This window comes from Quercus lobata, chromosome 7 (genome assembly GCF_001633185.2).
Source record: "Quercus lobata isolate SW786 chromosome 7, ValleyOak3.0 Primary Assembly, whole genome shotgun sequence".
Lineage (NCBI taxonomy): Eukaryota > Viridiplantae > Streptophyta > Magnoliopsida > Fagales > Fagaceae > Quercus > Quercus lobata.
In genome coordinates, this window is record NC_044910.1 from 3,274,987 (window position 1) to 3,298,284 (window position 23,298).

At 35.1% G+C, this 23,298-nt stretch overlaps 2 protein-coding genes across 11 annotated transcripts; both read left to right on the forward strand.

The window, feature by feature from the left end:
* The first annotated feature begins 4,100 nt into the window (after positions 1-4,100).
* Positions 4,101-9,482, forward strand: LOC115951341 (putative F-box protein At4g17780). 4 transcript variants are annotated; one of them, XM_031068551.1, is made up of 3 exons: positions 4,101-5,449; positions 8,343-8,410; positions 8,777-9,217. In XM_031068551.1, the coding sequence occupies exon 1, from the start codon at positions 4,216-4,218 to the stop codon at positions 5,152-5,154; it is 939 nt and encodes a 312-aa protein (XP_030924411.1). In that variant the 5' UTR covers positions 4,101-4,215; the 3' UTR covers positions 5,155-5,449; positions 8,343-8,410; positions 8,777-9,217. The 4 variants fall into 4 exon arrangements, with proteins under 4 accessions (XP_030924411.1, XP_030924412.1, XP_030924410.1 ...); XM_031068552.1 differs by lacking the exons at positions 8,343-8,410; positions 8,777-9,217 and adding an exon at positions 9,403-9,482; XM_031068550.1 differs by lacking the exon at positions 8,343-8,410.
* Positions 9,483-11,496: 2,014 nt separating this feature from the next.
* LOC115953161 (receptor-like protein 7) lies at positions 11,497-22,880 on the forward strand. 7 transcript variants are annotated; one of them, XM_031070691.1, is made up of 7 exons: positions 11,497-12,590; positions 12,685-15,054; positions 15,208-15,238; positions 15,329-15,416; positions 18,399-18,475; positions 18,595-18,692; positions 22,429-22,880. In XM_031070691.1, exons 1-2 carry the CDS (start codon positions 11,594-11,596, stop codon positions 14,532-14,534), a joined length of 2,847 nt encoding a protein of 948 aa, XP_030926551.1. In that variant the 5' UTR covers positions 11,497-11,593; the 3' UTR covers positions 14,535-15,054; positions 15,208-15,238; positions 15,329-15,416; positions 18,399-18,475; positions 18,595-18,692; positions 22,429-22,880. The 7 variants fall into 7 exon arrangements, with proteins under 7 accessions (XP_030926551.1, XP_030926552.1, XP_030926550.1 ...); XM_031070692.1 differs by having other exon boundaries at positions 18,595-18,663; XM_031070690.1 differs by lacking the exon at positions 18,595-18,692 and having other exon boundaries at positions 22,429-22,879.
* Positions 22,881-23,298: the final 418 nt, after the last annotated feature.

Consider the following 23,298-nt stretch of genomic DNA (forward strand, 5'->3'; position numbering starts at 1 on the left):
GATAGCAATTATGCTTGTTTAATGGGTTTATAGGTATCTATAGAATACATCTATGATGATAGAAAGTTACAGGTGGGAAAAAAGAGAGAAAGAAAGATAGTTGCATATTACATATGTCTAATCTTATTTTTATTGTCATGATGTCTGTTGTAAATAACATGTGAGTTTTACTTTTGATATCATGGAATGATTACAAGTTTAAGAAAGAAAACCTAATGGAATTGATGAGCAATCATGACCAATGGTGTTGACTACTATCCCCATTAGCAAAATAAAAATAAAAATAGACATACGCTGCAATTTAAATTTATCTCACCACAATTTATTATTTATAGATAATACAAATTTTATTGTATATGTCACAGAACTTTAATGCGTAGATGTCATATTAAAGTTTCGTGAAGGCAGGAACAAGCTAATTTTTGAGAACAAAATTCCTTCATCCAAGGATTTGTAGGCTCGAGCTGATACTTATCGATTAGAGTTTGTGGAAGTGCAGCACAGGTAGACTCAGGTTGCTGAGCTTCAGACAGCAAAGTGGCAGCCCCCAGCTTCTGATTCAATCCATAAACTCAACCTAGCAATTTCTCAATCTAGGAAGAGCAACTCTGTGGGGCTTGGTTTTCTCACAAGGAACGATAAAGGTGAAGTTTTAGCGACATCATGTCATCGTCTGCAGAAAAATTTAAATCCCCTCTGCACAGCAGCTTTGGTGATGAGATTGGCGCTTTTGTTCTGTCAAAATACCAGCTTCTTAAAAGTGATGGTGGAATGAAACTTTGTTGAGCTTGTGGACCTCTTGAATTCGGACAGAGCCTGCTGTTTAGAAGCTGCCTGGATTATTGAGGACATTAGTTTAATTAGAGATTGCTTTTCTTTTATTTCTTTTGATGGTAATAGTATACCTCTACAATGTAATTGTGCTGCCTTAGCTTTGGCTAGTACTGCAAAAGAGGATGAGGTGGCCATTGTTTGGTTAGAAGAGCTCCTCTTTCCTCTTCCTCATTGTACAACATGATTTTATTAAATAAAGTCTACTATCGTTTCCTCTAAAGAAAAAAAGTTCCGTGAAGGCATGAACACTCCAAATAATTGTATAACACTAATTAAACTTTTTAAACTTGCATATTCAACCATTAAAACATGGATGAACTATCAATTGAAATGGTTGATTAAGTAATTTCATACGTTAGCCAGAGGTTCACTTTCATATATCCAGCAATAAAGTTGGCAACCTGAATCCAAGTTATCATCCCCAAGCGAGCACAAAACATCATTTTGGGGTCGTATATTTTTGGGGTTCATGTCAATTTAGTCCCTACAATTTAGTAGTTGTTAATTTGGTCACTCTATTTTAGTAGCAATCAAATTGAATCACGTTATTTTCAATTTGCAGTCATTTTGGGTCCAACTTTGGATTTGTTTTAGTTGTTGAGGTGATACTACTGTCTACTATAATTGAAAATTGGTCTTTAACCACCAAAAAAAAATAATAATAATAAAAAAAATTGAAAATTGGTAAATTTGATTTGTGGTTTTGTATTTGATTGCCAAGAAAGTGCAAGAAATATTGTGATTTGATGGTAAGGACCAAAGTGACTACAAATTAAAAATAATTTGGATGGATTGAATTGCTACCAATATGGTGTTTCCCTCTATGTATATATATATTTTTTAAAACTATACAAGAGAGGATTTCATTTTTAATATTTTTTAACCATTACCTATAGGGCAATAGGCTATCATTTGAAGTCCATGCAAGAGAGGTTTTTAAACATAGAAGAACTGAGTTTTATGAAGTCCATGAGGATAACAAAGGGCAAAACTTTTTTGTTTTTTATTTATTTATTTGATGAAAAATAAGGGGGCAGAGGCGACCATTGTGATTCATTCACCTGAGTGTGACAATAGAGGCACTTTCCATTAGAGAATGTTGAATTGAGCAATCATGACCAATGGTGTTGACTACTATCCCCATTAGCAAAATAAAAATAAAAATAGACATACGCTGCAATTTAAATTTATCCCACCACAATTTATTATTTATAGATAATACAAATTTTATTGTATATGTCACAGAACTTTAATGCGTAGATGTCATATTAAAGTTTCGTGAAGGCAGGAACAAGCTGATTTGGAACTGCAGGAACAAGCTAATTTTTGAGAACAAAATTCCTTCATCCAAGGATTTGTAGGCTCAAGCTGATACTTATCGATTAGAGTTTGTGGAAGTGCAACACAGGCAGACTCGGGTTGTTGAGCTTCAGACAGCAAAGTGGCAGCCCCCAGCTTCTGATTCAATCTATAAACTCAACCTGGCAATTTCTCAATCTAGGAAGAGCAACTCTGTGGGGCTTGGTTTTCTCGCAAGGAACGATAAAGGTGAAGTCTTAGCGACATCATGTCATTGTCTGCAGAAAAATTTAAATCCCCTCTGCACAGCAGCTTTGGTGATGAGATTGGCGCTTTTGTTCTGTCAAAATACCAGCTTCTTAAAAATGATGGTGGAATGAAACTTTGTTGAGCTTGTGGACCTCTTGAATTCGGACAGAGCCTTCTGTTTAGAAGCTGCCTGGATTATTGAGGACATTAGTTTAATTAGAGATAGCTTTTCTTTTATTTCTTTTGATGGTAATAGTATACCTCTACAATGTAATTGTGCTGCCTTAGCTTTGGCTAGTACTGCAAAAGAGGATGAGGTGGCCATTGTTTGGTTAGAAGAGCTCCTCTTTCCTCTTCCTCATTGTACAACATGATTTTATTAAATAAAGTCTACTATCGTTTCCTCTAAAAAAAAAAGTTCCGTGAAGGCATGAACACTCCAAATAATTGTATAACACTAATTAAACTTTTTAAACTTGCATATTCAACCATTAAAACATGGATGAACTATCAATTGAAATGGTTGATTAAGTAATTTCATACGTTAGCCAGAGGTTCACTTTCATATATCCAGCAATAAAGTTGGCAACCTCAATCCAAGTTATCATCCCCAGGCGAGCACAAAACATCATTTTGGGGTCGTATATTTTTGGGGTCCATGTCAATTTAGTCCCTACATTTTAGTAGTTGTTAATTTGGTCACTCTATTTTAGTAGCAATCAAATTGAATCACGTTATTTTCAATTTACAGTCATTTTGGGTCCAACTTTGGATTTGTTTTAGTTGTTGAGGTGATACTACTGTCTACTATAATTGAAAATTGGTCTTTAACCACCAAATAAAAAAAAAATTGAAAATTGGTAAATTTGATTTGTGGTTTTGTATTTGGTTGCCAAGAAAGTGCAAGAAATATTGTGATTTGATGGTAAGGACCAAAGTGACTACAAATTAAAAATAATTTGGATGGATTGAATTGCTAACAATATGGTGTTTCCCTCTATATATATATATATATATATATATATATATATATATTTTAAAACTATACAAGAGAGGATTTCATTTTTAATATTTTTTAACCATTACCTATAGGGCAATAGGCTATCATTTGAAGTCCATGCAAGAGAGGTTTTTAAACATAGAAGAACTGAGTTTTATGAAGTCCATGAGGATAACAAAGGGCAAAACTTTTTTGTTTTTTATTTATTTATTTGATGAAAAATAAGGGGTAGAGGCGACCATTGTGATTCATTCGCATGAGTGTGACCATAGAGGCACTTTCCATTAGAGAACGTTGAATTGAGCCAGGTAACCACAAACCTCACTCTAGCCTTATGAGAGAGCTAGAAGTTAGGGATAATTGCAGGCAGAATTCCACAATTTGCCCAATAGGAATCGAACATGGGACCTGGTGCTTTACATTTACGCCAAGACCACTAAACCACATCTCACGACAATACGTTTGTTTTTTGTTGAGAAAAACAAAGGGAGGATCTTTTATAGGAATAAGAGACCTTTTAAAGTCTAAAACAGATTATTAATGTCAATGATACATAAAGAATAGGAAATGTCTGATCCTTTAAATATTTCATTGTTAAAATATCCTTTTAATGAAATATAGGGTCCTAAGTACATTCGTTAGCATTTCCTTAAAATATATTCAGAGTCCAAACGTTGTTTTCCTCCAATATATAAATAGATCCCAACGTTGTCTGATCTGATCCTATAAAACGCGGGTACACTCTCTACAGCTACACTCCACTCAGTCCACAACCTTCATCCCTAAACCCTAACCTTCTTCATCTCTCTTTGACAAAGCTAAGCTAAGCAGCAATGTCAGATAATGAGAAGAGATGGGGATATTTACCTGATGAGATTCTTACCCATATTTTCCATTGCCTACCTATCAAATCCATCATTGTCTGTACCTCTGTCTCAAAAACATGGAAATCCCTAATAAAAAACCCAACTTTCATTTCAACCCATCTCCACCATTCCCACAAAAACCTCCTTCTCTTCAGGCATCCCACAAAACCATTTGAAATGTTTGGTATTATACCCACAGGTGACAGAGAAGTGTGTACATTGCACAATGATGATGATGATGATGATTTCACTGAAAAACAACAACAACACACAAGGTTAGATTTCCCTTTCCACGGTCCAGACCTTGAGTCCCGTTGCTCAGTATTCCGTGTGGTCGGTACTTGTGACGGTTTGCTCTGCCTTTCCGATGATTTATTCACATACACTGACATATTTTATCTGTGGAACCCTTGTGTTAGAAAGATTCTCCGACTTCCTTATCCTAATGTCACCTTTTCCACACATGGTGGGTTCGACGCTTCTCTTGGTTTTGGATTTGATCCCAAAACTAATGACTATAAAGTGGTCAGGGTTGTCACCTTAGTGGATACACTTGACCTTCGAAAGGATCGACCCAAGGTTGAGGTTTATTCACTCTCCACTGATAAATGGAGAATGGTTAAGCCTAGCCTGGTTCCCAGATGTGTTCTTGATGGTCGTGCACCACAGGCATTTGTCAATGGGGCTCTTCATTGGCGTGTTTTCACCGGGCTGATGATGGCTCATTTCATCATTTTGTTTTGGTGTTTGATTTGGGGGATGAGGTCTTCCGCAAAATGCTGCTGCCAGAACTTCCAGCTTATACCCGTGAAAGAATGCGGCTTTACTCTCCTATTTCCACATATGGGAACTCCGTTGCCTTCTTTCACCAGGACTATAATAGTCACTGTCTCGATATATGGGTGATGAAACAGTATGGTGTTGTTTCCTTGTGGACCAAAGCTTTAAGTTTAACTATGACTAGTCAAGGTGGCTTCCTTTCAAGAGACTATATACGGAGGGCAGTAGGTGTTTCACAAGGAGTGGCAAGATTGTGTTGGAAATGGGTGGAGGGCACCTCGTGTCGCAGGATCTTGAGTCCAAAGAGATTAAGGATCTTGGGATTATTGGATATAAGTATAATTTTGTCGATGCTTACGTTGAGAGTCTCATTTTGCTCGACAAAGCTGCCAATGGTGTGGTTACATACTAACAAAAATAGGTAAGATGCATTTCATTTCATGATTTTTATTTATTTTTTATGGAATTTTTTTTTTTTTTTAATTTTGTTCTGTATATATAATTGGCATTGATAATACATTAGATAGGAGTACATAATGTTTGATATCGCATTGTTCTATAAAATTTATTATTATTGATTTATTACCTTAATTAAGTTGCTTTATCTTTAAGATAGATAGCTTATTAATGTAATGGTTGCTTTTGGTTATATTGAGGTGATGTTTGAGTATGCAGCGTCTATACAAAAAATTGTTTATACTCATTTCAAATTTTCTTTAATATAATCATTTATTACTTATATGAAAAACATGGTCACTGTTGGCTGTCAAATTTGAGAAATCTTATTTATCTAGCAAAGTTCATATTTCCTGCCACTAATAACTTACAAAGTATAGAGAGATGCGCTCAAATTTTTCTTTGTTGGCAATTTTGTGGTGAGTGGTGACCTTGTTTAATTATATGTTTTCACATTCATACTACATGTTCTTTCATGCTCTCCTTATATTATTATTTTAAGGTTTCTCATTCTGTCAACTATTAAATGTCTATGCTAAATAATTTTCTTGTATATCTTCTTACTAAAATCATTCTCGTAAAGCCCATGTTCCTTGAGAAAATAGCTCACCTGCCGATATTGCTTGCTTTGGGTGGTTAAAGAATAAGAATTGAAAATGACCTGTTTATACTCCTCTTTTGGAACTATTATGTTATCTTTCCTTCCTTGGCATGTTTTGCATTATGTTTTCAGTCCCAATAAAGTACTTAGGCTTAGATGTATTGTTTTGTTGACTCCGTTTCATTTTGTTGTTTTTCTTTCCCTCTCTTAATATCTTGTGAATAAGTTAATATTTTCTCACCAGTGGATGCAATAAAGAAAGAACTAGGTAAATCGAAGACATCAACTTCAAACTACCATTCTTGCTAAGAAATAGAAGTATGGAACTTGATCCATAAAAGCTAAATTAAAACCCCAATTCTGATGTAAGAGTCTATTTAATGCAGAATGAATGATCTTTGGCTAGCCAGCTGCCCAATGTCCAATACCAACTTTAATCATTTTTTTTTTTGGGGGGGGGGGGTGGGGGGTGGGGGTGCGCTGATGCTGAAGCCACAATCATCTTTTGTACCATCATTTTCATAAAGCCTTCTATTCCATTCTTTCCTAACACTATAAATATACATTTTTTCCCTGTACAATTCACAATCCAAATTCATACTCAAATATGGATAATCCAAATTAAGAGTCCAAGGTGTCATACTTTTTTGTTTTGATAGGTATGTTAAGAAAACAGCTCAAAGCACTACTTCAGAGCACTATTGCTTATGGGATAAAAACACATAGCAAGCAACTATCATCTTTTGTTCCACCATGTTCATAAAGCCTTCTATTCCATCCTGTCTTAACATTATAAATATACATTTTTCCCTGTAAAATTCACAATCCAAATTCATAATCAAATATAGATAATCCAAATTAAGAGTCCAAGGTATCATACTTTTTTGTTTTGATGGTTATGTTAAGAAAACAGCTCAAAGCACTAGTTAAGCACTATTGCTAATGGGATCAAAACACATAGCAAGCAACAAACAGCGATGTTACAATATAGTTAGGTTAACCCAGCCAAAATGCACAGGTGGCTTGGTAGTATATTTGGCCCTGTCATGGATAGTTCACGTCTGCTAATGGAATTTGGTTCCTCCACTAGGATTTAACTTTATTCTTGCACGCATTCTGTGTTCTTGCTATTGGTGAGCACTACTAGTCACCAGTATCCTAGCTCCTTTGCCATGAGCACTACTTCTAAGATAGGTTCCTGATGTGCGAACATTATGGAATCAGCTTAGGAATTGTTGCATCCCTCAAAGATTTTGGTCTCTGCTATATTTCTGGCTTTAAATGTGTGTCCTCCCCTTTTATTCTTCTTGTTCCTTTCTCCTGCAGCTTTGATATTTAGTTGCCACTCCTTAACAAACTCAGTGGTGGATGCATCATGTCTTTCCTTAGTTTTAGGCCGGTTGCTGTTGTTGTATGCATCATGGTACCTGCAAATGAGAGTTCTGGATGTGAGCCCCACTTCAATTGGATAAGGGTGTTTTCGTCATGGATGACCTGATTTTTGTGAAGCCAGATTATCTATAGGGTGGTGAAATCACTTGCAAGAAGGCCGCATGCACCTTGTTAACCAGTGTTTTACTGAAGTCTGTCCTAACTCTGATTTTCTAAGGGACAAATCTGATCCCAACTAGACAGCCCTTGCCAAGGGACCAGCTAGAAATATGTGAGATGTGGTTTCATTCTCCTCTTGGCAGAATACCTCTATGTTTGAGATTCATTCTGACTGGCAGGCTGTCATGAATTTTTTTCCAAATGAAGGTAAGGATTTTCACTGGCAGTTTACTTTCCAGATGCTGGACTATATCTCATTGAGTGTCTCATTGACCCTGGCGTCATTTGGGTCATTATGCCTATTAACTAGATGGAGCAGGTAGTAGGTTTTTTTGACCTAGTATTCACCCGAGCTGGAGTGATGCCAAACAAGCCTATTTTGGCCTCCATCAATTTTGGGGAGGGAGTAAGATAGGATTGTGTAACGTAGGGATGGGTGGTATAACTTCCTAACTAGGTTACTAGATTTGTTTGCAAGTTCTGGTTGATTTATTGATTGGGTCAGCCACAGTTTTGTGGACATGCTGATGAACAAAGCAATCGATGAGATTTGTCATATTTTTTGTTGTTTGGAAGAGATTGTTGTTCAATTTTTGATGTTTGCATAAATTTTTCTTGTTATGGAGGATGCTAACTTTTGCATCTAGTTTCTTTTACTTTCCCTCAGTTAGGTTGTTTCTTAACTGTATATCTTTCCTGGTTCAAGGCAGCAATAGGCGGCGTGGCAAGCATTTTTGCCTCAATTTTGAAAGGGAAAATTATTGGAGTTAATAGGTATTAAGCATGTTTTTAGCCTTTTGTTTTTCTGTGATTGAAATTTGAAAATATGCTGTCGAACAAAGCAATCTTAGGTTCATAATTCTTTTTGTAGCAATGATATATGTGATATCTTCTATTTTGTAATTGTTGGTGTGGTTATATTGCTTAGTTCATTTACCCTGGTCCCCATCCTTGGTACACATCTTCATGTGGTAACGGCTTGGAGTACTTCTTAATATGTACATTCCAGAAAACCATAAATAGTAGTGTAGGTTGGTTTGGGTTTTTTCTATATGTTACCTCACTAATTGGTGTTAATTTATCTACTTCTAGTGTTAAATCACAAACAAGAATGCACTTACGCGTCTTAATTTCTTACAGGACCTTATGCAATCATGGTTGGTGATGAGCTGCAGTAATAGACTTTAACTTAGCAAAAGAAAAGATTCAACAAAGCTTTTTGATGGTGTTTTGTTTCTTAGTATGGAATTAGTTTATTATGCGAAGGAATCATAGTTGTTTATGTTAAGACTCATTCTGTGGCCACACCATTTTTATATTAGTAATTATGGATGATTTGCAGTTGGTTTTAGTGTGTTTGCTGAAATGATTAAGCACTTTGTTTTGACTGTCATTCTTGCATTGTGATGAAGAAGCTCACCAACATAGTGGGTGGGTGTGTTCGTGTTTTGGGAACATGGATGTGCTACCCAATTTTTGTTAAGCTTCAACTTGCCTAGTTGTAGTTGTTTATGTTAAACTCCTTTTGTGGCTACATCATTATTATGTTAGTATTTCTAGATGATATGCAATTTGGTTTCAGCGTGTACTGAAATGATTAAGCACTTGATTTTGTTTGGCATGCTTGCATTGTAATGAAGATGCTTGTCAACGCTGTTCGCAGTTTGTGTTTGATTTGTGGACATGGATATGCTGCCTAGTTGTGTTGAATTTCACCTTGCTCAGTCAACTACAGAGTAGTTGTACTTGTTTTTTAAATGTTGCAGTCCTAAATGTTGTTGGTGATGCGAACATTACTAGATAGGCTCATATCCTTGGAGGCCTTGTTTTAAGAGGAAAATCGCATATATAAGGCATTGGAATAAGCCACATACTTCATTGGCTTTTCGATGGTTTAATAATCTTGAGAAATACATTTGCAATTTCATGTATAGATTTTTACTTATCAAAAAAAGAAAAAGACATTAGCAATTAATGTAGGCTCCTTACGTTTGGCTATCCTAGCATTCTTCTCTCATTTTACATTTGGAAAAGTCTAAGACCATATAATTTTTCACAACTTCTTGCCACAATTGTGACGTGGTAGAGTGTGATTGGTAAAGAAAAAATGGTGGGTCCATGTGTAAGTGATATATGACCACTTACAATCTGTCACGTCAAAGTTGTGGAATCATTTGTGATCCTAAAACTACTTTTTACACTTTTTTTCTTTCTTCTATTATCTTCTATCAATTTGGTCTTGTAATGACACTGTTGCCTCTAAGTAGCACCCATTTATTAAATGAAGTCCACCAGATAAAAACAATGAGCATTATTGGTTTAAACATATGAAATCCATGTGCTTCTGGTCTTCTTGTATAAATGCAATACACTTCTTTTAAAGGCAATCACTTCATTGTTTCTTATGTTTCATCTGATTGCAAAAGAAAATTTGTCAAGTGTTTCCTCATTTTAAGAGGGATTTTTTAGCCTAAAGCCAGAAACCCCTAGAAGTGATACATGAATACATATTTTCTCTTTTGTTGCTTATTGACATAATTTTTGCATGAGTAAGAAAGAAAATTGTATCTTTTTAATCCTTGGTGGTGAAAGTCATCTTGCATTATATAAGTTATTTCACATACTATGTCAGAAATTCATCTATAAGTAAATTTATTGTCCTCTCCATTCTCTAACAAGAATGATCATATATATTTTCATACAAACACTCAAATTAGTTAATATGACAAAACAAGGTCACAAGAAGGAAACTCTTCTTTAGAGAACCTAATGAAAAAATAAAGATTTCAAATTAAATTTTTTTTAAAAAAGGTCTAGAAGGAAGGACTTCAGTAAATTATTATTATTATTTTTTTGGTTATTATAAACAAACATGTGATTGAAAAACTAAAATGATAGCAAAATTGCTCAATTTTTACCTTATTATACCGGCAATTTCATCACGTTATTAGCACTGTTGTTTCCCATTTCCTTAAAATTTTTCACCCTTTGAGATTGGCGGTCCAAGTAACAGAAGAGATGTCAAAGTAGTCAATACCTTATTGAATATCATTTGATTAGGCAAGAAGAATGAAATATTTCAATATCAATTAATACTTAAAATCCAAATATTAGCGTAAGTATATTAATCCAATTTTATATCCATTTTTTTTCTAAATTATTTTTCTGGTACTGGCAGAAGGACCTAAAATCCCTTGTTAGTCAATATAGATTGGTGCAGAATGGTATTTTATCGGTACATTAGAAGGGTATTGGTACAGTTATTGGCCATTATGACCGGTACTAATACGCTATTGACTATCTTTCTATATGTAGAGGATTGTCTACACATCAGTGATCCTCAAAGTCGTTTGGTCAATGGCGGGACATAGGAACCAAACCATATTTATAAGTATTGGGGATTTGTGGTTTGGACCATTTCAACAATGATTTGAGGAAGTTATCAAAATGTGAGGACTTCATCATAGTAGACCCTGCACACTGAGAAGACGTTAAAACGCTTATATCATTAGTCATGACCACATATACGTTTTGAATGTTCTACTTCTACTTTTATCCAACTACAAATGAAGAGTTGTGCAACTTTTTTGCTACGCAGGAAAATGGGAATTACTTCATATTGAAAGTCTTGGGCGCTCCTATCCAAGTAGTGGGTGTGATCACATGCGTGTTGGATACCGTAATCTAACCCAACAACTCTCTTTCTCAAAAAAAAAAAAAAAAAAAAAAAAAAAATCCAACAACTCAAGGTCAAGTCAACTGTTTAAAAGTGTTTTATTTTATTTTATTTTTATTTTTATATAACTGCGTTCAAAGACTTCAATTGACTTGGAAGTATATAATTAAAATCTTCATTTTATGTTCATCTCATCCCATGCTCCACCTTGCTCATAACATCATATATATTTACAGTGTTTTTCTTTTGCCTTCTCTTCTCTTCTTGGGTATCAAATTCAAATGGGGTGTTTAGGTTGGAAGAATCAATTGTTCTGTCTTCTAGTTATACTCTCCTTGCTCTTTCATTTTTCATCGTCTTTTTCTTCTTCCTTGTCATCAATCTCACCATGCTCTGCTCTACTCCATTTCAATCACTCTCTTTCTCTTGATTTATCCGCTTCTCCTTCTTATTATACATCTAGAATTCAGATGTGTGATAATTCATATCCAAAGACAGCCTCTTGGAAGGAGGATAAGGACTGCTGTAGTTGGGATGGCGTCGTTTGTCACCAAACCACTCGCCATGTTATTGGCCTCGACCTTAGCTGCAGCTGGCTTAGAGGCCCCATTCATTCCAACAGTACCCTCTTCTTTCTTCCCCATCTCAGGGCCTTGAATCTCGCTGGCAATTGCTTCAATGAATCCCTAATTTCGCCTGAGTTTGGCAAGTTTAAGACTTTGACTCATCTTAACCTTTCTTATTCCTGTTTTTCTGGCAAAATCCCGAACGAAATCTCTCATTTGTCTTCGCTGATTTCACTTGATCTTTCACTCAACAATGGGCTTTTAATTGAAACACCAGTATGGAAAAGTGTCATTCATAACCTTACTCAGTTAAGGGAACTTCTTCTGGATCAGTCAGATATGTCCTCGATTAGACCTAATTCTTTGATGAATCTATCCTCCTCTTTCACAACTCTTAGTCTCAATTACTGTAAGTTGCAGGGAAAACTTGAAAATAGCATCCTCTGCCTTCCCAGTATACAAACCCTTGATCTTGGGTTTAATATTAATCTCGATATGGGTTCTCTTCCAAAGTCTAATTGGAGCAGTTATCTGCAGTTCTTAGATCTCTCTTCTGTAAGCTTTTCAGAAAAATTACCTGATTCTATTGGCAATCTGAAGTCCTTGAAGTATTTGGATATCTCTAATTGCAATTTTACTGGATCAATTTTAACATCACTTGGAAACCTTACAAAACTTACTTATTTGACTTTGTCATCTAATAACTTTAGCGGTGAGATTCAATTGCCACTTTTAAATTTTAGTTGTCTTTGGCTTACGCATGAACTAACAATTTTTTTTAATTATTGGCGAATATATTTCAACAGGTTTGCTGCCATTGTCGGTATTTAACTTGCCCAATCTCTCAAGTTTATACCTTGACAACAATCAACTTATTGGGCCCCTTCCTAATCACGTAAGTGGACTTTTGAATCTAAAAGATCTCTACTTAAGTTCAAATTTCCTAAATGGGACACTACCATCTTGGTTGTCCAATTTGCCCTCTTTGGTGTCGTTAAGTCTTAATGGTAATCAATTCATTGGTGAGATTGGTGAATTCAAGTCCAATTCGTTGAAGCATCTTGATTTGAGTTATAATAAGCTATATGGCTCCATACCTAGGTCAATATCTAGATTTGTTAACCTTACTTATCTATCTCTCTCATCAAATAACTGGAGTAATATGTTGGAGTTAGAAATGTTTTCAAAGCTCAAAAACCTCGTGTTTCTTGATTTTTCAAATAACTTAGTTAGCATCAACAATAACGTCACCTATACCCTGCCTAAACTTAGCAGTTTGAACTTGTCTTCTTGCAACATTAGTGAGTTCCCAATATTCTTAAGAATAGCAACAACATTACAATTCTTAGACCTTTCCAATAATAGAATTTATGGTCAAGTTCCAAAATGGTTGGAGGATATGGGGAGGGATTCATTATATTTTCTTGATCTTCATGACAACTTGCTTCAAGGACCATTTCCCACTCTAAGTTTTCTTAGTTTGGAATATTTGTCTGTCTCCAATAACAAATTAACTGGAGAAATCCCTTCTTTAATTTGCAATACAAGTTCCCTTTATGTTCTGGACTTGTCTCATAACAACTTAAGTGGCGTGGTTCCTAAGTGTTTGGTACACTCTAATGTCCTCTCAGTGTTGGATTTGCGAATGAATAGCCTTCATGGTACCATCCCTGCAACATTTTCCAAGGGAAATCATTTTAGGAATATTAACCTTAATGGCAATCAATTGGAAGGGCCATTGCCAAGATCTTTGGCAAATTGTAGGAACTTGGAAGTTCTAGATCTTGGAAGTAATAAGATAAATGGAACCTTCCCTTATTGGTTGGAAGGTCTTTTATATTTGCGGGTTCTTGTCATAAGATCAAACAAATTTCAAGGTCGTATAGGCAATCCTAAGACCAAATCTCCTTTCCCAAATTTGCGAATCCTAGACATCTCTAACAATGAGTTTAATGGTCCTTTGCCAATAAAATATTTCAAATTTTTGAAAGCCATGACAAATGTGGATGAAGGAAAAGTTGCATTGAAATATATGGGAGATGGGTATTATCAGGATTCTTTGAATGTGATGATGAAAGGGTTATATATTGAGTTGGTGAGAATCCAAACTGTTTTCACAACCATTGATTTTTCAAACAATAGTTTCAGAGGAGAGATACCAAAGATAATTGGGAGACTAAAATCACTCAAGGGGCTCAACTTTTCTCACAATAACCTTACGGGTTATATTCCACCATCATTTGGAAATTTGAGCAATCTTGAATGGTTAGATCTCTCTTTCAACAAGCTTATCGGGGAGATTCCTAAGCAATTGGTAGATCTACCGTGGCTTGAAGTTTTAAAGTTGTCACATAACCAACTCACAGGACACATACCTTTCGGAAAGCAATTCAATACATTTGATAATGATTCGTATACTGATAACCAGGGATTATGTGGATTTCCGTTGTCAAAAACGTGCAATAGCCTTGAGGCAAAGAAACCACCACCATTGACCTTACAACAAGAAGACTATTTAGGGCCTGAAAATGGGTTTAGTTGGCAAGCTATATCGATGGGTTATGGATGTGGAGTGATATTTGGAATGTTGATGGGATATCTTATGTTTAAAATTGGAAAACCAAAGTGGATTGTGAGGATGGTCAACTTAGAGTAACATATCATGCTCAGAAGGCTAAAGAGGAATGTCCAAAGACACGGTGGAAAAAATAACCAGTCAAAACAATTTGTGGGTGGTTTTGCCAGAGTTTTTCAAGAAGGTTTCAAAGGCATGTTGTACTATGTTGTAATTTGTGGAAACCACTTCAATTTCATAAAATGGTTGGGAGTCTATGTAGAATGCATCTGTTGTGGGGCTTCCTCATTTTTAGATCATGGGGTTTTCAACCAAGGAGGAGATTCTGGGTGTGTTGGAATTTGACTTCAACGGCAAAAAAGAAATTGACTCCGAATTTGACACAAATGGCATAGTCCAGAACAAAGCGGAGCTCTCCTTCAGCCCCATCCATGTGGCAGGATTAGGCTAAAGAAGCCTCTCTAAACACTCACTTCTTCATCATCCTTATTCACTTTCTTCATCATTTTTTAAACAATGGAGACAGCACAGAATTGTTATTTAGGAGAATATGAACTTCTTTCATGGTCCTCGAAGACACAGGACACCATTCTTTACCAAGGTACTCCCTCTTTAGTTACATCTTTGGGTGCCTTTGTCACGTTCTTCTCTCTTTTTTTCTAAATTCAAAGGCTTATTCAAAGGAAAATCAAGATGTTGGGGTTTGTAATTATTATTTACAAAATAAGTGTTTGATTTATTTATTTTAATGCAGCTGGTTGGCATTGTTGCTGTTGAAGTAATTGGTAAGCCCAAGATCTCTTTCCACCTTCCAATTTGGTTTTCTATTATTGAAATATTTGTCTTTTATTGATCTGAATTGTTTACCCAATAAGGTTCAAGGTTGTTGCCTCCAAAGTTTTGAAACATATCAATAACCTCTGTGCTCTTAAACAGATCAAGACCTCTACAGCTAACACAAAGGTCCTATTTCTCTCTTTCTTGATTTTTAAATTTGTTAACCATATCCTCATATATTCAAATTTTTCTTTTGTTTTTTGTGTCCATTTTTTTTATTCTTTGGTGAATGCATTTCTTAATGTTTAACATTTGTTATCTATGTTGAATGTGAATATTGTCACTTTTTGATTGAAAAAGAAAAAATGAGAATTCAATTTGGTTGAAGATTCATGATGATATTGAGATTGTATCATAATATATTACCATGTTAAAATACTAATTCTCTTAAAAGTTTAAGCGGTTAGAAAATTGTCGATTTTATCATTTAACCATCTTCTAACAAGTATCATTTCTCAAAGAGGTTATGGCAGTTAAATCATGGTATCTAATAAAGTCCCAGGTATATACCTGGTACCAAGTGTCAAGTCTGAGGAGACATTAAGGCTTGGTTTGAGGTTACAAAGAGAATTTTTTGTTAGTGAATAGTCATGTTGTAATTGGGGGAGACATTTCATTGATTTTGATGATAGGCGTAATTGAGGGTTTTAGACTTTTGGTTTGATTCTTTGTAAGGTTGCAGCTTCTATTTAGTTTCCTGCTTTCTCTGTTTTTGTTGTTAGATGTTGCAGCATTTAGCTGCTAGAGTTTGCCGTCTGTATGGTTTCATTCATTAAAAAAAAAAAGTTACAGTTATATATGATTTTCCTTAAGGACTTTGATTATATTTGCTCACTTTGTTTTTACATTTCCAAACAATCTAGAACGAAAGTGCATATTTAAACCTGAATTCCCTTGCAGCCAAACTTTACTATTCTAACTAAATTAACTTTTTTTTTTTTTTTGGTTGATAACATTGCTATAGTTTTTTTTTTTCTTCCATTTACTGTGTTCTTTTTTGTGGATTAATTATTGAGAAGTTATAGATTTAGATAGAAAGCGAAAGAAAATGCAACTTTTGAGGAATGTTCTGCAACAATTCAGGTTCATATCTTTTAAGAGTTAAGAGTCAAAGCTAATTGAGATTTCAATGGTAGTTGTGCAATCCCTTTTCCTTTTTTTTTTTTTTTCAATTTCTATATTTGCATTTTTATCTAATGTATCTTACTATTAAGATATTAAATTTTATTATAAACAAATTTGGGTGTTTCAAGTTCAACTCTCAGAGACCAAAATGATATAGATCTATCCAGGCATGCCTCTTGCCTCCATCTTGCCAAGCTAGGCTTCCTTCTTTAGTTACATCTTCTCCCTTCTACTTAAAGAATAATAAATAATGCATCGAGCCATGTTATGACTAAAACATAGCTTCAGTTCTATTGTAAATAAGCTTAGGAGTAAATAAGAACTATATCTCCTGAAATGAAGTTGTAGAAAGTGATCTGACTTTCCACTCAAGACAGGCTATTTAAATGGTACTATCATGGTGTGTCGTCTGTAGGAGTTGCCTTGAAAGTAGGATCACTTGTTCTTTGAATATCCTCTCTCAAAGAGACTATGGGAGCAAGCTAAGTCATGATGTTTAGCAAAATCCCTAGTATATAGCTTGCGTTAAGTGATTTTGTGAGGTATGGATTGGTTGAAGGGTAAAATTTTTGAAAGCACCATATGAAAACTTGCTTGGTCTATGGTGGTTTATTATATTTGGCTTCAAAGAAATGTTTTTGTATGTAGCAGCAATGTAAAGTCTGAGAAAGCTATCTTGCTTTTGATTAGAAGAGAGATTAAGGCTTGGTTAAGTTTGTAATGAGAACGAAAAAATTGTTAGTGAATAATCTTATGTTGTAATTCTTTGGAAGAGAGGGTGGGGGCTTGCATTTCACTATCTTGTATGATAGCCATAATTGAAGGGTTTTAGTTTGATTATCTGTAAGATTGGTTTAGTTGCTATTTAGTTTGCTGCTTGCTCTGTTTGTATAGTTTGCTTACTTTAAAATTTCATTCATTCATAGGGGGAAAATGTTATGCTTATCTTTGATTCTCCTTGACCATTTTTTCTTACTTATTTTCTACAGCATGAAACAAACCACTAAGATAGCATCCATTCAGACTTGAATTCACTCCCTGCCAAACCTTACCTGAATTCAAACCAACTTATTTTTGACAAAGCAAATTACACTTTTGGTCCTCTAACAATGGGGGTGGTTTTAATTTCATCCCTACACATTTAATTGTGGCAATTTTGTTTCTCAGCTTACAAAAGCAAGTCAACATTTAAGGATACAATTGATTTGATTTTGAAGAGTTGAAGGATGAAATTTACACAATTAATAGTTGAGGGACCCTGATTTTAAAATTTGAATGACAAAAGTGACACAATTAAATGTATAGGGAAAAAATTGGCCCACAAAAGTGACACAATTAAATGTATAGGGAAATGCTTGACGATTGATAATTTACGAAAAAGGAAGGTGTGGATTTTGGATTGGTGCTACATGTGTAAGAGAAATGGTGAATTGGTTGACCATCTATTCCTTCATTGTCCTTTTGCTATGGATCTATGGTCTATGATTTTGGGTCTTTTTGGAGTAACTTGGGTTATGCCGCACACTGTTTTGGGGCTGTTACGGTGTTGGCAATGCAACTTTGGTCGTCATCGAAATGGTTATATTTGGTCCATCATTTCTCATTGCTTATTGTGGTGTCTTTGGAGGGAGAGGAATAGTAGATGTTTTGAAGATATTGAGAGATCTATTCCGGACCTCAAGCTTCTCTTTTTTAGAACTTTAAGGGATTGGTTGTTTGCTTTGCAAAATCAATCATTCCCTTCTTTTATTGTTTTCCTAGACTCTTACAATTTTTGTATTTGATTTCTTTTCCCTTGTTTACTCCCTGTGCACTAGGGTGTTCCAGTTTTATCAATATATCTTATTACTTATAAAAAAAAAAAAAAAAAAAAATTGGCCCACACTTTTTTATTGATGACATTGCTCCTATAATTACTGTTTTTTGCTATTTACTGTCTTTTCATTTTTGTTTTTACTATTGAGAACTTTTATATTTGGACAGAAAGTGCAAGTCAAAGCAACTCCTGAGAAATGTCCTGCAATAATCAAGATTCAGATCATTTATGAGTTAAAAGACAGGTGATTGAGATTTCTATATGCTGTGCGATTGTATCTTCTTTTTATTTTGGTCAATTTTATAGTTGGTTTTATATGGTTATGATATTAAATTCAATGATGAAACAATTTATGTATTTTAGGTACAACTTTTAGAGACCAAAATGCAATAGCTCTATCAAGGCTAGTTGAATCATGTAATGCTTAGAATGGTAAAATCTGAGGTCCTGTTAATCTAAAGGTTTGGCTTAGCTTTTTCATTTTTCTTTTTAGGTTGTTTGAAGTGTTCATTGCAGTTTAAAACCTAGAGGCAATAGAGATATGTTTTTGTGATGTTCCACTCCCTTTTCCAACTTATTGGACTCTTCCACTACTAATTTTTTTTTTTCCCACCAATCAAAGAGTTTCTCCCATTAATGTTTGTGTTGCATGTTCTAAAATTTTTTATTTTATATATTCATGTTCACAAAGCCAAATTAGATCTATGTTTCATTTCTTCTTGGCAAAACTCAAGGTATTTTCTGCCTTTTGTTTTCTTTTGTCATTTTTATTCTCTAAATAGTTCTGTTGTCTACTATTATTTTAAAGAAAAAGGGTTTTGTTGTCTACTTGAATATCAAATAAGTATTTGCTACACAAGAAGCTGCATATATAATCTCTAAAAAAACCACCCCCCTTCTCCCTCCCATAAATTTTGATTTTAGTTGCATTCATGCAAAGTGTTTGATAATGTTAGGTTCTAAGTACTTAGGAACATACATATTAGAACTCTAATATGTAATGTTGGCAAACCATAATCAAAATAGATTGTTTAGTCTTGTTTAGACTTGCTCAAAGTTGTGCCTTTTATGTAAAGTTGGAATCGAACTGTTGCAGAATTAAGTGTGCATTTCAGCCTGGCTCGATCAATCGAAGCTTAGAGCAGAATTAAGTGTGCATTTCGGCCTGGCTCGATCGATTGAAGCTTAGACTCGATCGATTGAATCTCGGGCAGAATTTTTTTCTGTAGATTTTTCCAACTCAGCCCTAGCCTATTAAAACGTGTAAGGTTTTATGTTTTGCCTAGGTATAAAAGGCAAACCCTAGCCACGTTTTTTAGGTTGCTCTATTTGCTGTTTGTGTGAATCTCTTGTGAGATCTGAGAGGTACTTGCCTTTACACAAGTTTAGGATTATCAAGAATGAGATTTCTTCAAGAGCTTGATGATCATTCAGTTGCTGCTATAAGAGCTTAAAGATACACAAGAGGGTGTGCTTGTATTTGCCGGAGAATCCAAGAAAGAAGGAGTTCATAGTCTCGGAGCTTGCATGTGGTCGTGTCAGTAAGTTTCTACTGGTGGGTAGCAATAGGATGTTAGTGCTCTAAGTCGCTATTGTAAAATTTCGATTTTTTCTAGTGGATTTGCTTTTTACCTTGAGGATAACTAGGTTAAATCTTCCCTAGGTTTTTTTACGGGTTTGGTTTTTCTGGATTATCATATCGTTGTGTTTTTTATTTTCCGCTGCTATACATTAATATGATATATTTGTGTTAACCTAGATTTGTTAATTTGACTAAGTAATCACTTGGCTAATTACCTAGGTTAATCTGATTGTGGTTTTAAAGGGTCTAAAAACAAACAGATAAAATACCTGAGGGTCTCGTTCTTTTTATTAGAATTTGATATTGATCACATATCTTCTGTTTCATCTTGCCAGCCCCTAATAGAAATTTCAATGTTTATGAGGTTTGAATCAAAATGGAATCATTTTATTTTGTTGTAGAGAAGATGCAATGAATGATAGGATGATATTACCCTATACCTTTAATTTCTTGATTTCACTCTACTGTTATATAAATCTCTACATGGAATGAAGTCTCAAGTTAATTAAGCTTTACTCCACTTTATTGCATTTGAGCCATTTGCTTAGCAGTGTGCTCTTAGGAACCATTTGTGGTGTGTGATAATGAGAGTAGTGAAAGCGAAATACATGGATTTTGTTGGGAAGGAAGCGCTTAATCGTTCAGGCATCCAACAACTAAAGTGCTTCTTTAGTTAATAGAATGGTGAAAATTACCCTTAGCTAAATATACATTTCTTCAACTCATGAATTTGAGAATCCACTTGATGCTTTTCTTAGTGTTTTTTGATTCAAAGTTTTTGTGCTGCTCACAATTTGGATGGTATGGAATCAATGATTCACTTATACTGAGTTAGTACTATTCTTAGTTATGAAAGAAAAGAAAAAAGTTGATGGGTTATGAATATTTTGCGTAAAATCAGTATCATCTTTATAGTTTTCACTAATATCAATTTAGTACACAGACATGACGGTTGAAATGAAAGTTCTTGCATGCATTCTTTGTGTTCTTGCTATTGGTGAGCACTATTAGTCACCATTATCCTAGCTCCTTTGCCTTGAGAACTAATTCGAGATAGCTTCCTGATGTGCCAACATTATGGAATTAGCTCTGGAATTATTCCATCCCTCAAAGATTCTAGTCCCTGTTATAGGCTTTAAATGTGCGACTCCTCCTTTTATTCTTCTTGTGCCTTGCCCCTGAAGCCTTGATATTTAGTTGCCAGTCCTTAACTAACTCAGTGGTGGATGCATCATCTATTTCCTTAGTTTTAGGCTTGTTTCTGTTGTTGTATGCATCATGGTACCTGCAAACGAGAGTTCTGTATGTGAGCGCCACTTCAATTGGATTAGGGTGTTTCTCTCATGGATGACCTGAATTTTGTGAAGCCAGATTTTCTATAGGGTGGTTAAGATCACTTGCAAGAAGGCCATATGGTCTTGGAGGTATAGGTTATTAGTTGTGATGCACCTTGTTAACCAGTGTTTTACTGAACTTTGTCTGATCTCAACTAGACTGCCCTTGCCAAGGGGCAAGCTAGAAATATGTGAGATGGTTTCATTCTTCTTTTGGCAGAAAGGGCAGTTGCTAGGGGCTTGAATACCTCTCTGTCTGAGATTCATTCTGACTGGCAGGCTGTCATGAAAATTTTTCCAAATGGAGGTAAGGATTTTTACTGGCAGTTTACTTTGCAGATGCTGGACCAAACCTCATTAGGTGTACTATTGACCTTGGCCTCATTTGGGTCATTATGACTATTAGCAGGTTTTAGGCTTTTTTGACCTGGTATTCACCCAAGCTGGAGTGATGCCAAACAAGCCTATTTTGCCCCCCCCATCAATTTTGGGGAGCAAGTAAGATAGGATTGAGTTACTTAGGGATGAGTGGTATAACTTCCCAACTAGGTTACTAGATCTGGTTGCAAGTTCTAGTTGAGCTATTGATTAGGTCAGCCACAGTTTTGTGGACATGCTGATGAACAAAGCAATCCTGGCTCATAAGATTTAAGAGTGATTTTTGTTTGTAGCAATGAGATTTATGATATTTTTTTGTTGTTGGCAAGAAATTTTGGTTCAATTTGTGATGCTTGCATATATATTTTCTTGTTATGGAGGATGTTAACTTTTGCATCTAGTTTCTTTTATTTTCCCTTAGTTAGTAGGTTGCTTCTTAATTGTATAACTTTTCCTGGTTCAAAGCAGCAATAGGCTGTAGGTGTGGCAAGCATTCTTGCCTCCATTTTGAAAGGGAAAATTATTGGAGTTCATAGGTATTAAGCATCTTTTTAGCCTTTTATTTTTATTTTTATTGAAAATATGCAGATGAACAAAGCAATCTTCGGTTCATAATTCTTTTTGTAGCAAATGATATATGTGATATCTTCTTATCATGTAATTGTTGGCATGGGTATATTCGTATATGCTTAGATCATTTACCCTGGTCCCCATCCTTGGTGCACATGTTCATGTGGTAAAGGCTTGGAGTACTTAATATGTACATTCTGAAAAACCATAAATATTAGTATAGGTCGGTTTAGGTTTTTTCTATTGGGTTACTACACTAATTGGTGTTAATTTATCTACCTCTGGTGTTATATCACAAACAAGAATGCACTTACATGTCTTAATTTCCTGCAGGACGCTATGCAATCAGGTTGGTGAGGAGCTGCAGTTACAGAATTTAACTCAGCAAAAGAAAAGATTCAAGAAAGCTTTTTAATGGTGTTTTGTTTCTTAGTATGGAATTAGTTTATTATGCCAAACTGAACTGTAGTTGTTTATATTAGGACTCATTTTGTGGCTACAGCAATTTTATATTGCTAATTATGGATTATTTGTAGTTGGTTTTAGTGTGTTTGCAGAAATAATTAAGCACTTAGTTTTGACTGTCATGCTTGCATTGTGATGAAGACGCTCATCAACATAGTGGGTATGTGTGCGTGTTTTGGGGACAAGGACGTGCTGCCCAATTTTGTTAAGCTTCTCCTTGCCTAGTTGTAGTTGGTTGTGTTAAACTCCTTTTCTAGTGACATCATAATTCTTTTAGTATTTCTAGATGACATGCAATTTGGTTTTAGTGTGTGTACCAAAATGATTAAGCACTTGATTTTGTTTGCCATGCTTTCATTGTAATGAAGATGCTTGCCAACACAGTTTGTGTGTGTGTGTGTGTTTTTTGTGGACATGAATGTGCTGCCTAGTTGTGTTAAATTTCACCTTGTTCAGTCAACTAGAGAGCAGTTATACTTATCTAATGGGTCTAATGGTATCAATGGAATACATCTAATATATCAAGAAGTCAAAAGGAGGGTGGGGGAGTGTATATAGGAAATTGCGTAAGGGACTTGATCAATAAGGGCTTTGCAAAGGGACTTGATCAACGAATTGGTTGAAAGCTCCTCTGAGTTCTGTTTAGGCTCCAAGTTTAAATGTTTTTGACCAGGATGAAGTTTTTTTAAATGTTGTAATCCTAAAAGTTGTTGGTGATGCAAAAATTACTAGATAGGC

Coding starts and splice junctions, on each gene's coding strand:
- LOC115951341 (XM_031068552.1), top strand. CDS start 4,216: ATGTCAGATAATGAGAAGAGATGGGGATATTTACCTGATGAGATTCTT.
- LOC115953161 (XM_031070691.1), top strand. CDS start 11,594: ATGGGGTGTTTAGGTTGGAAGAATCAATTGTTCTGTCTTCTAGTTATA. Junction 12,591..12,684: donor GTCATCTAATAACTTTAGCG/GTGAGATTCAAT, acceptor ATATTTCAACAG/GTTTGCTGCCATTGTCGGTA.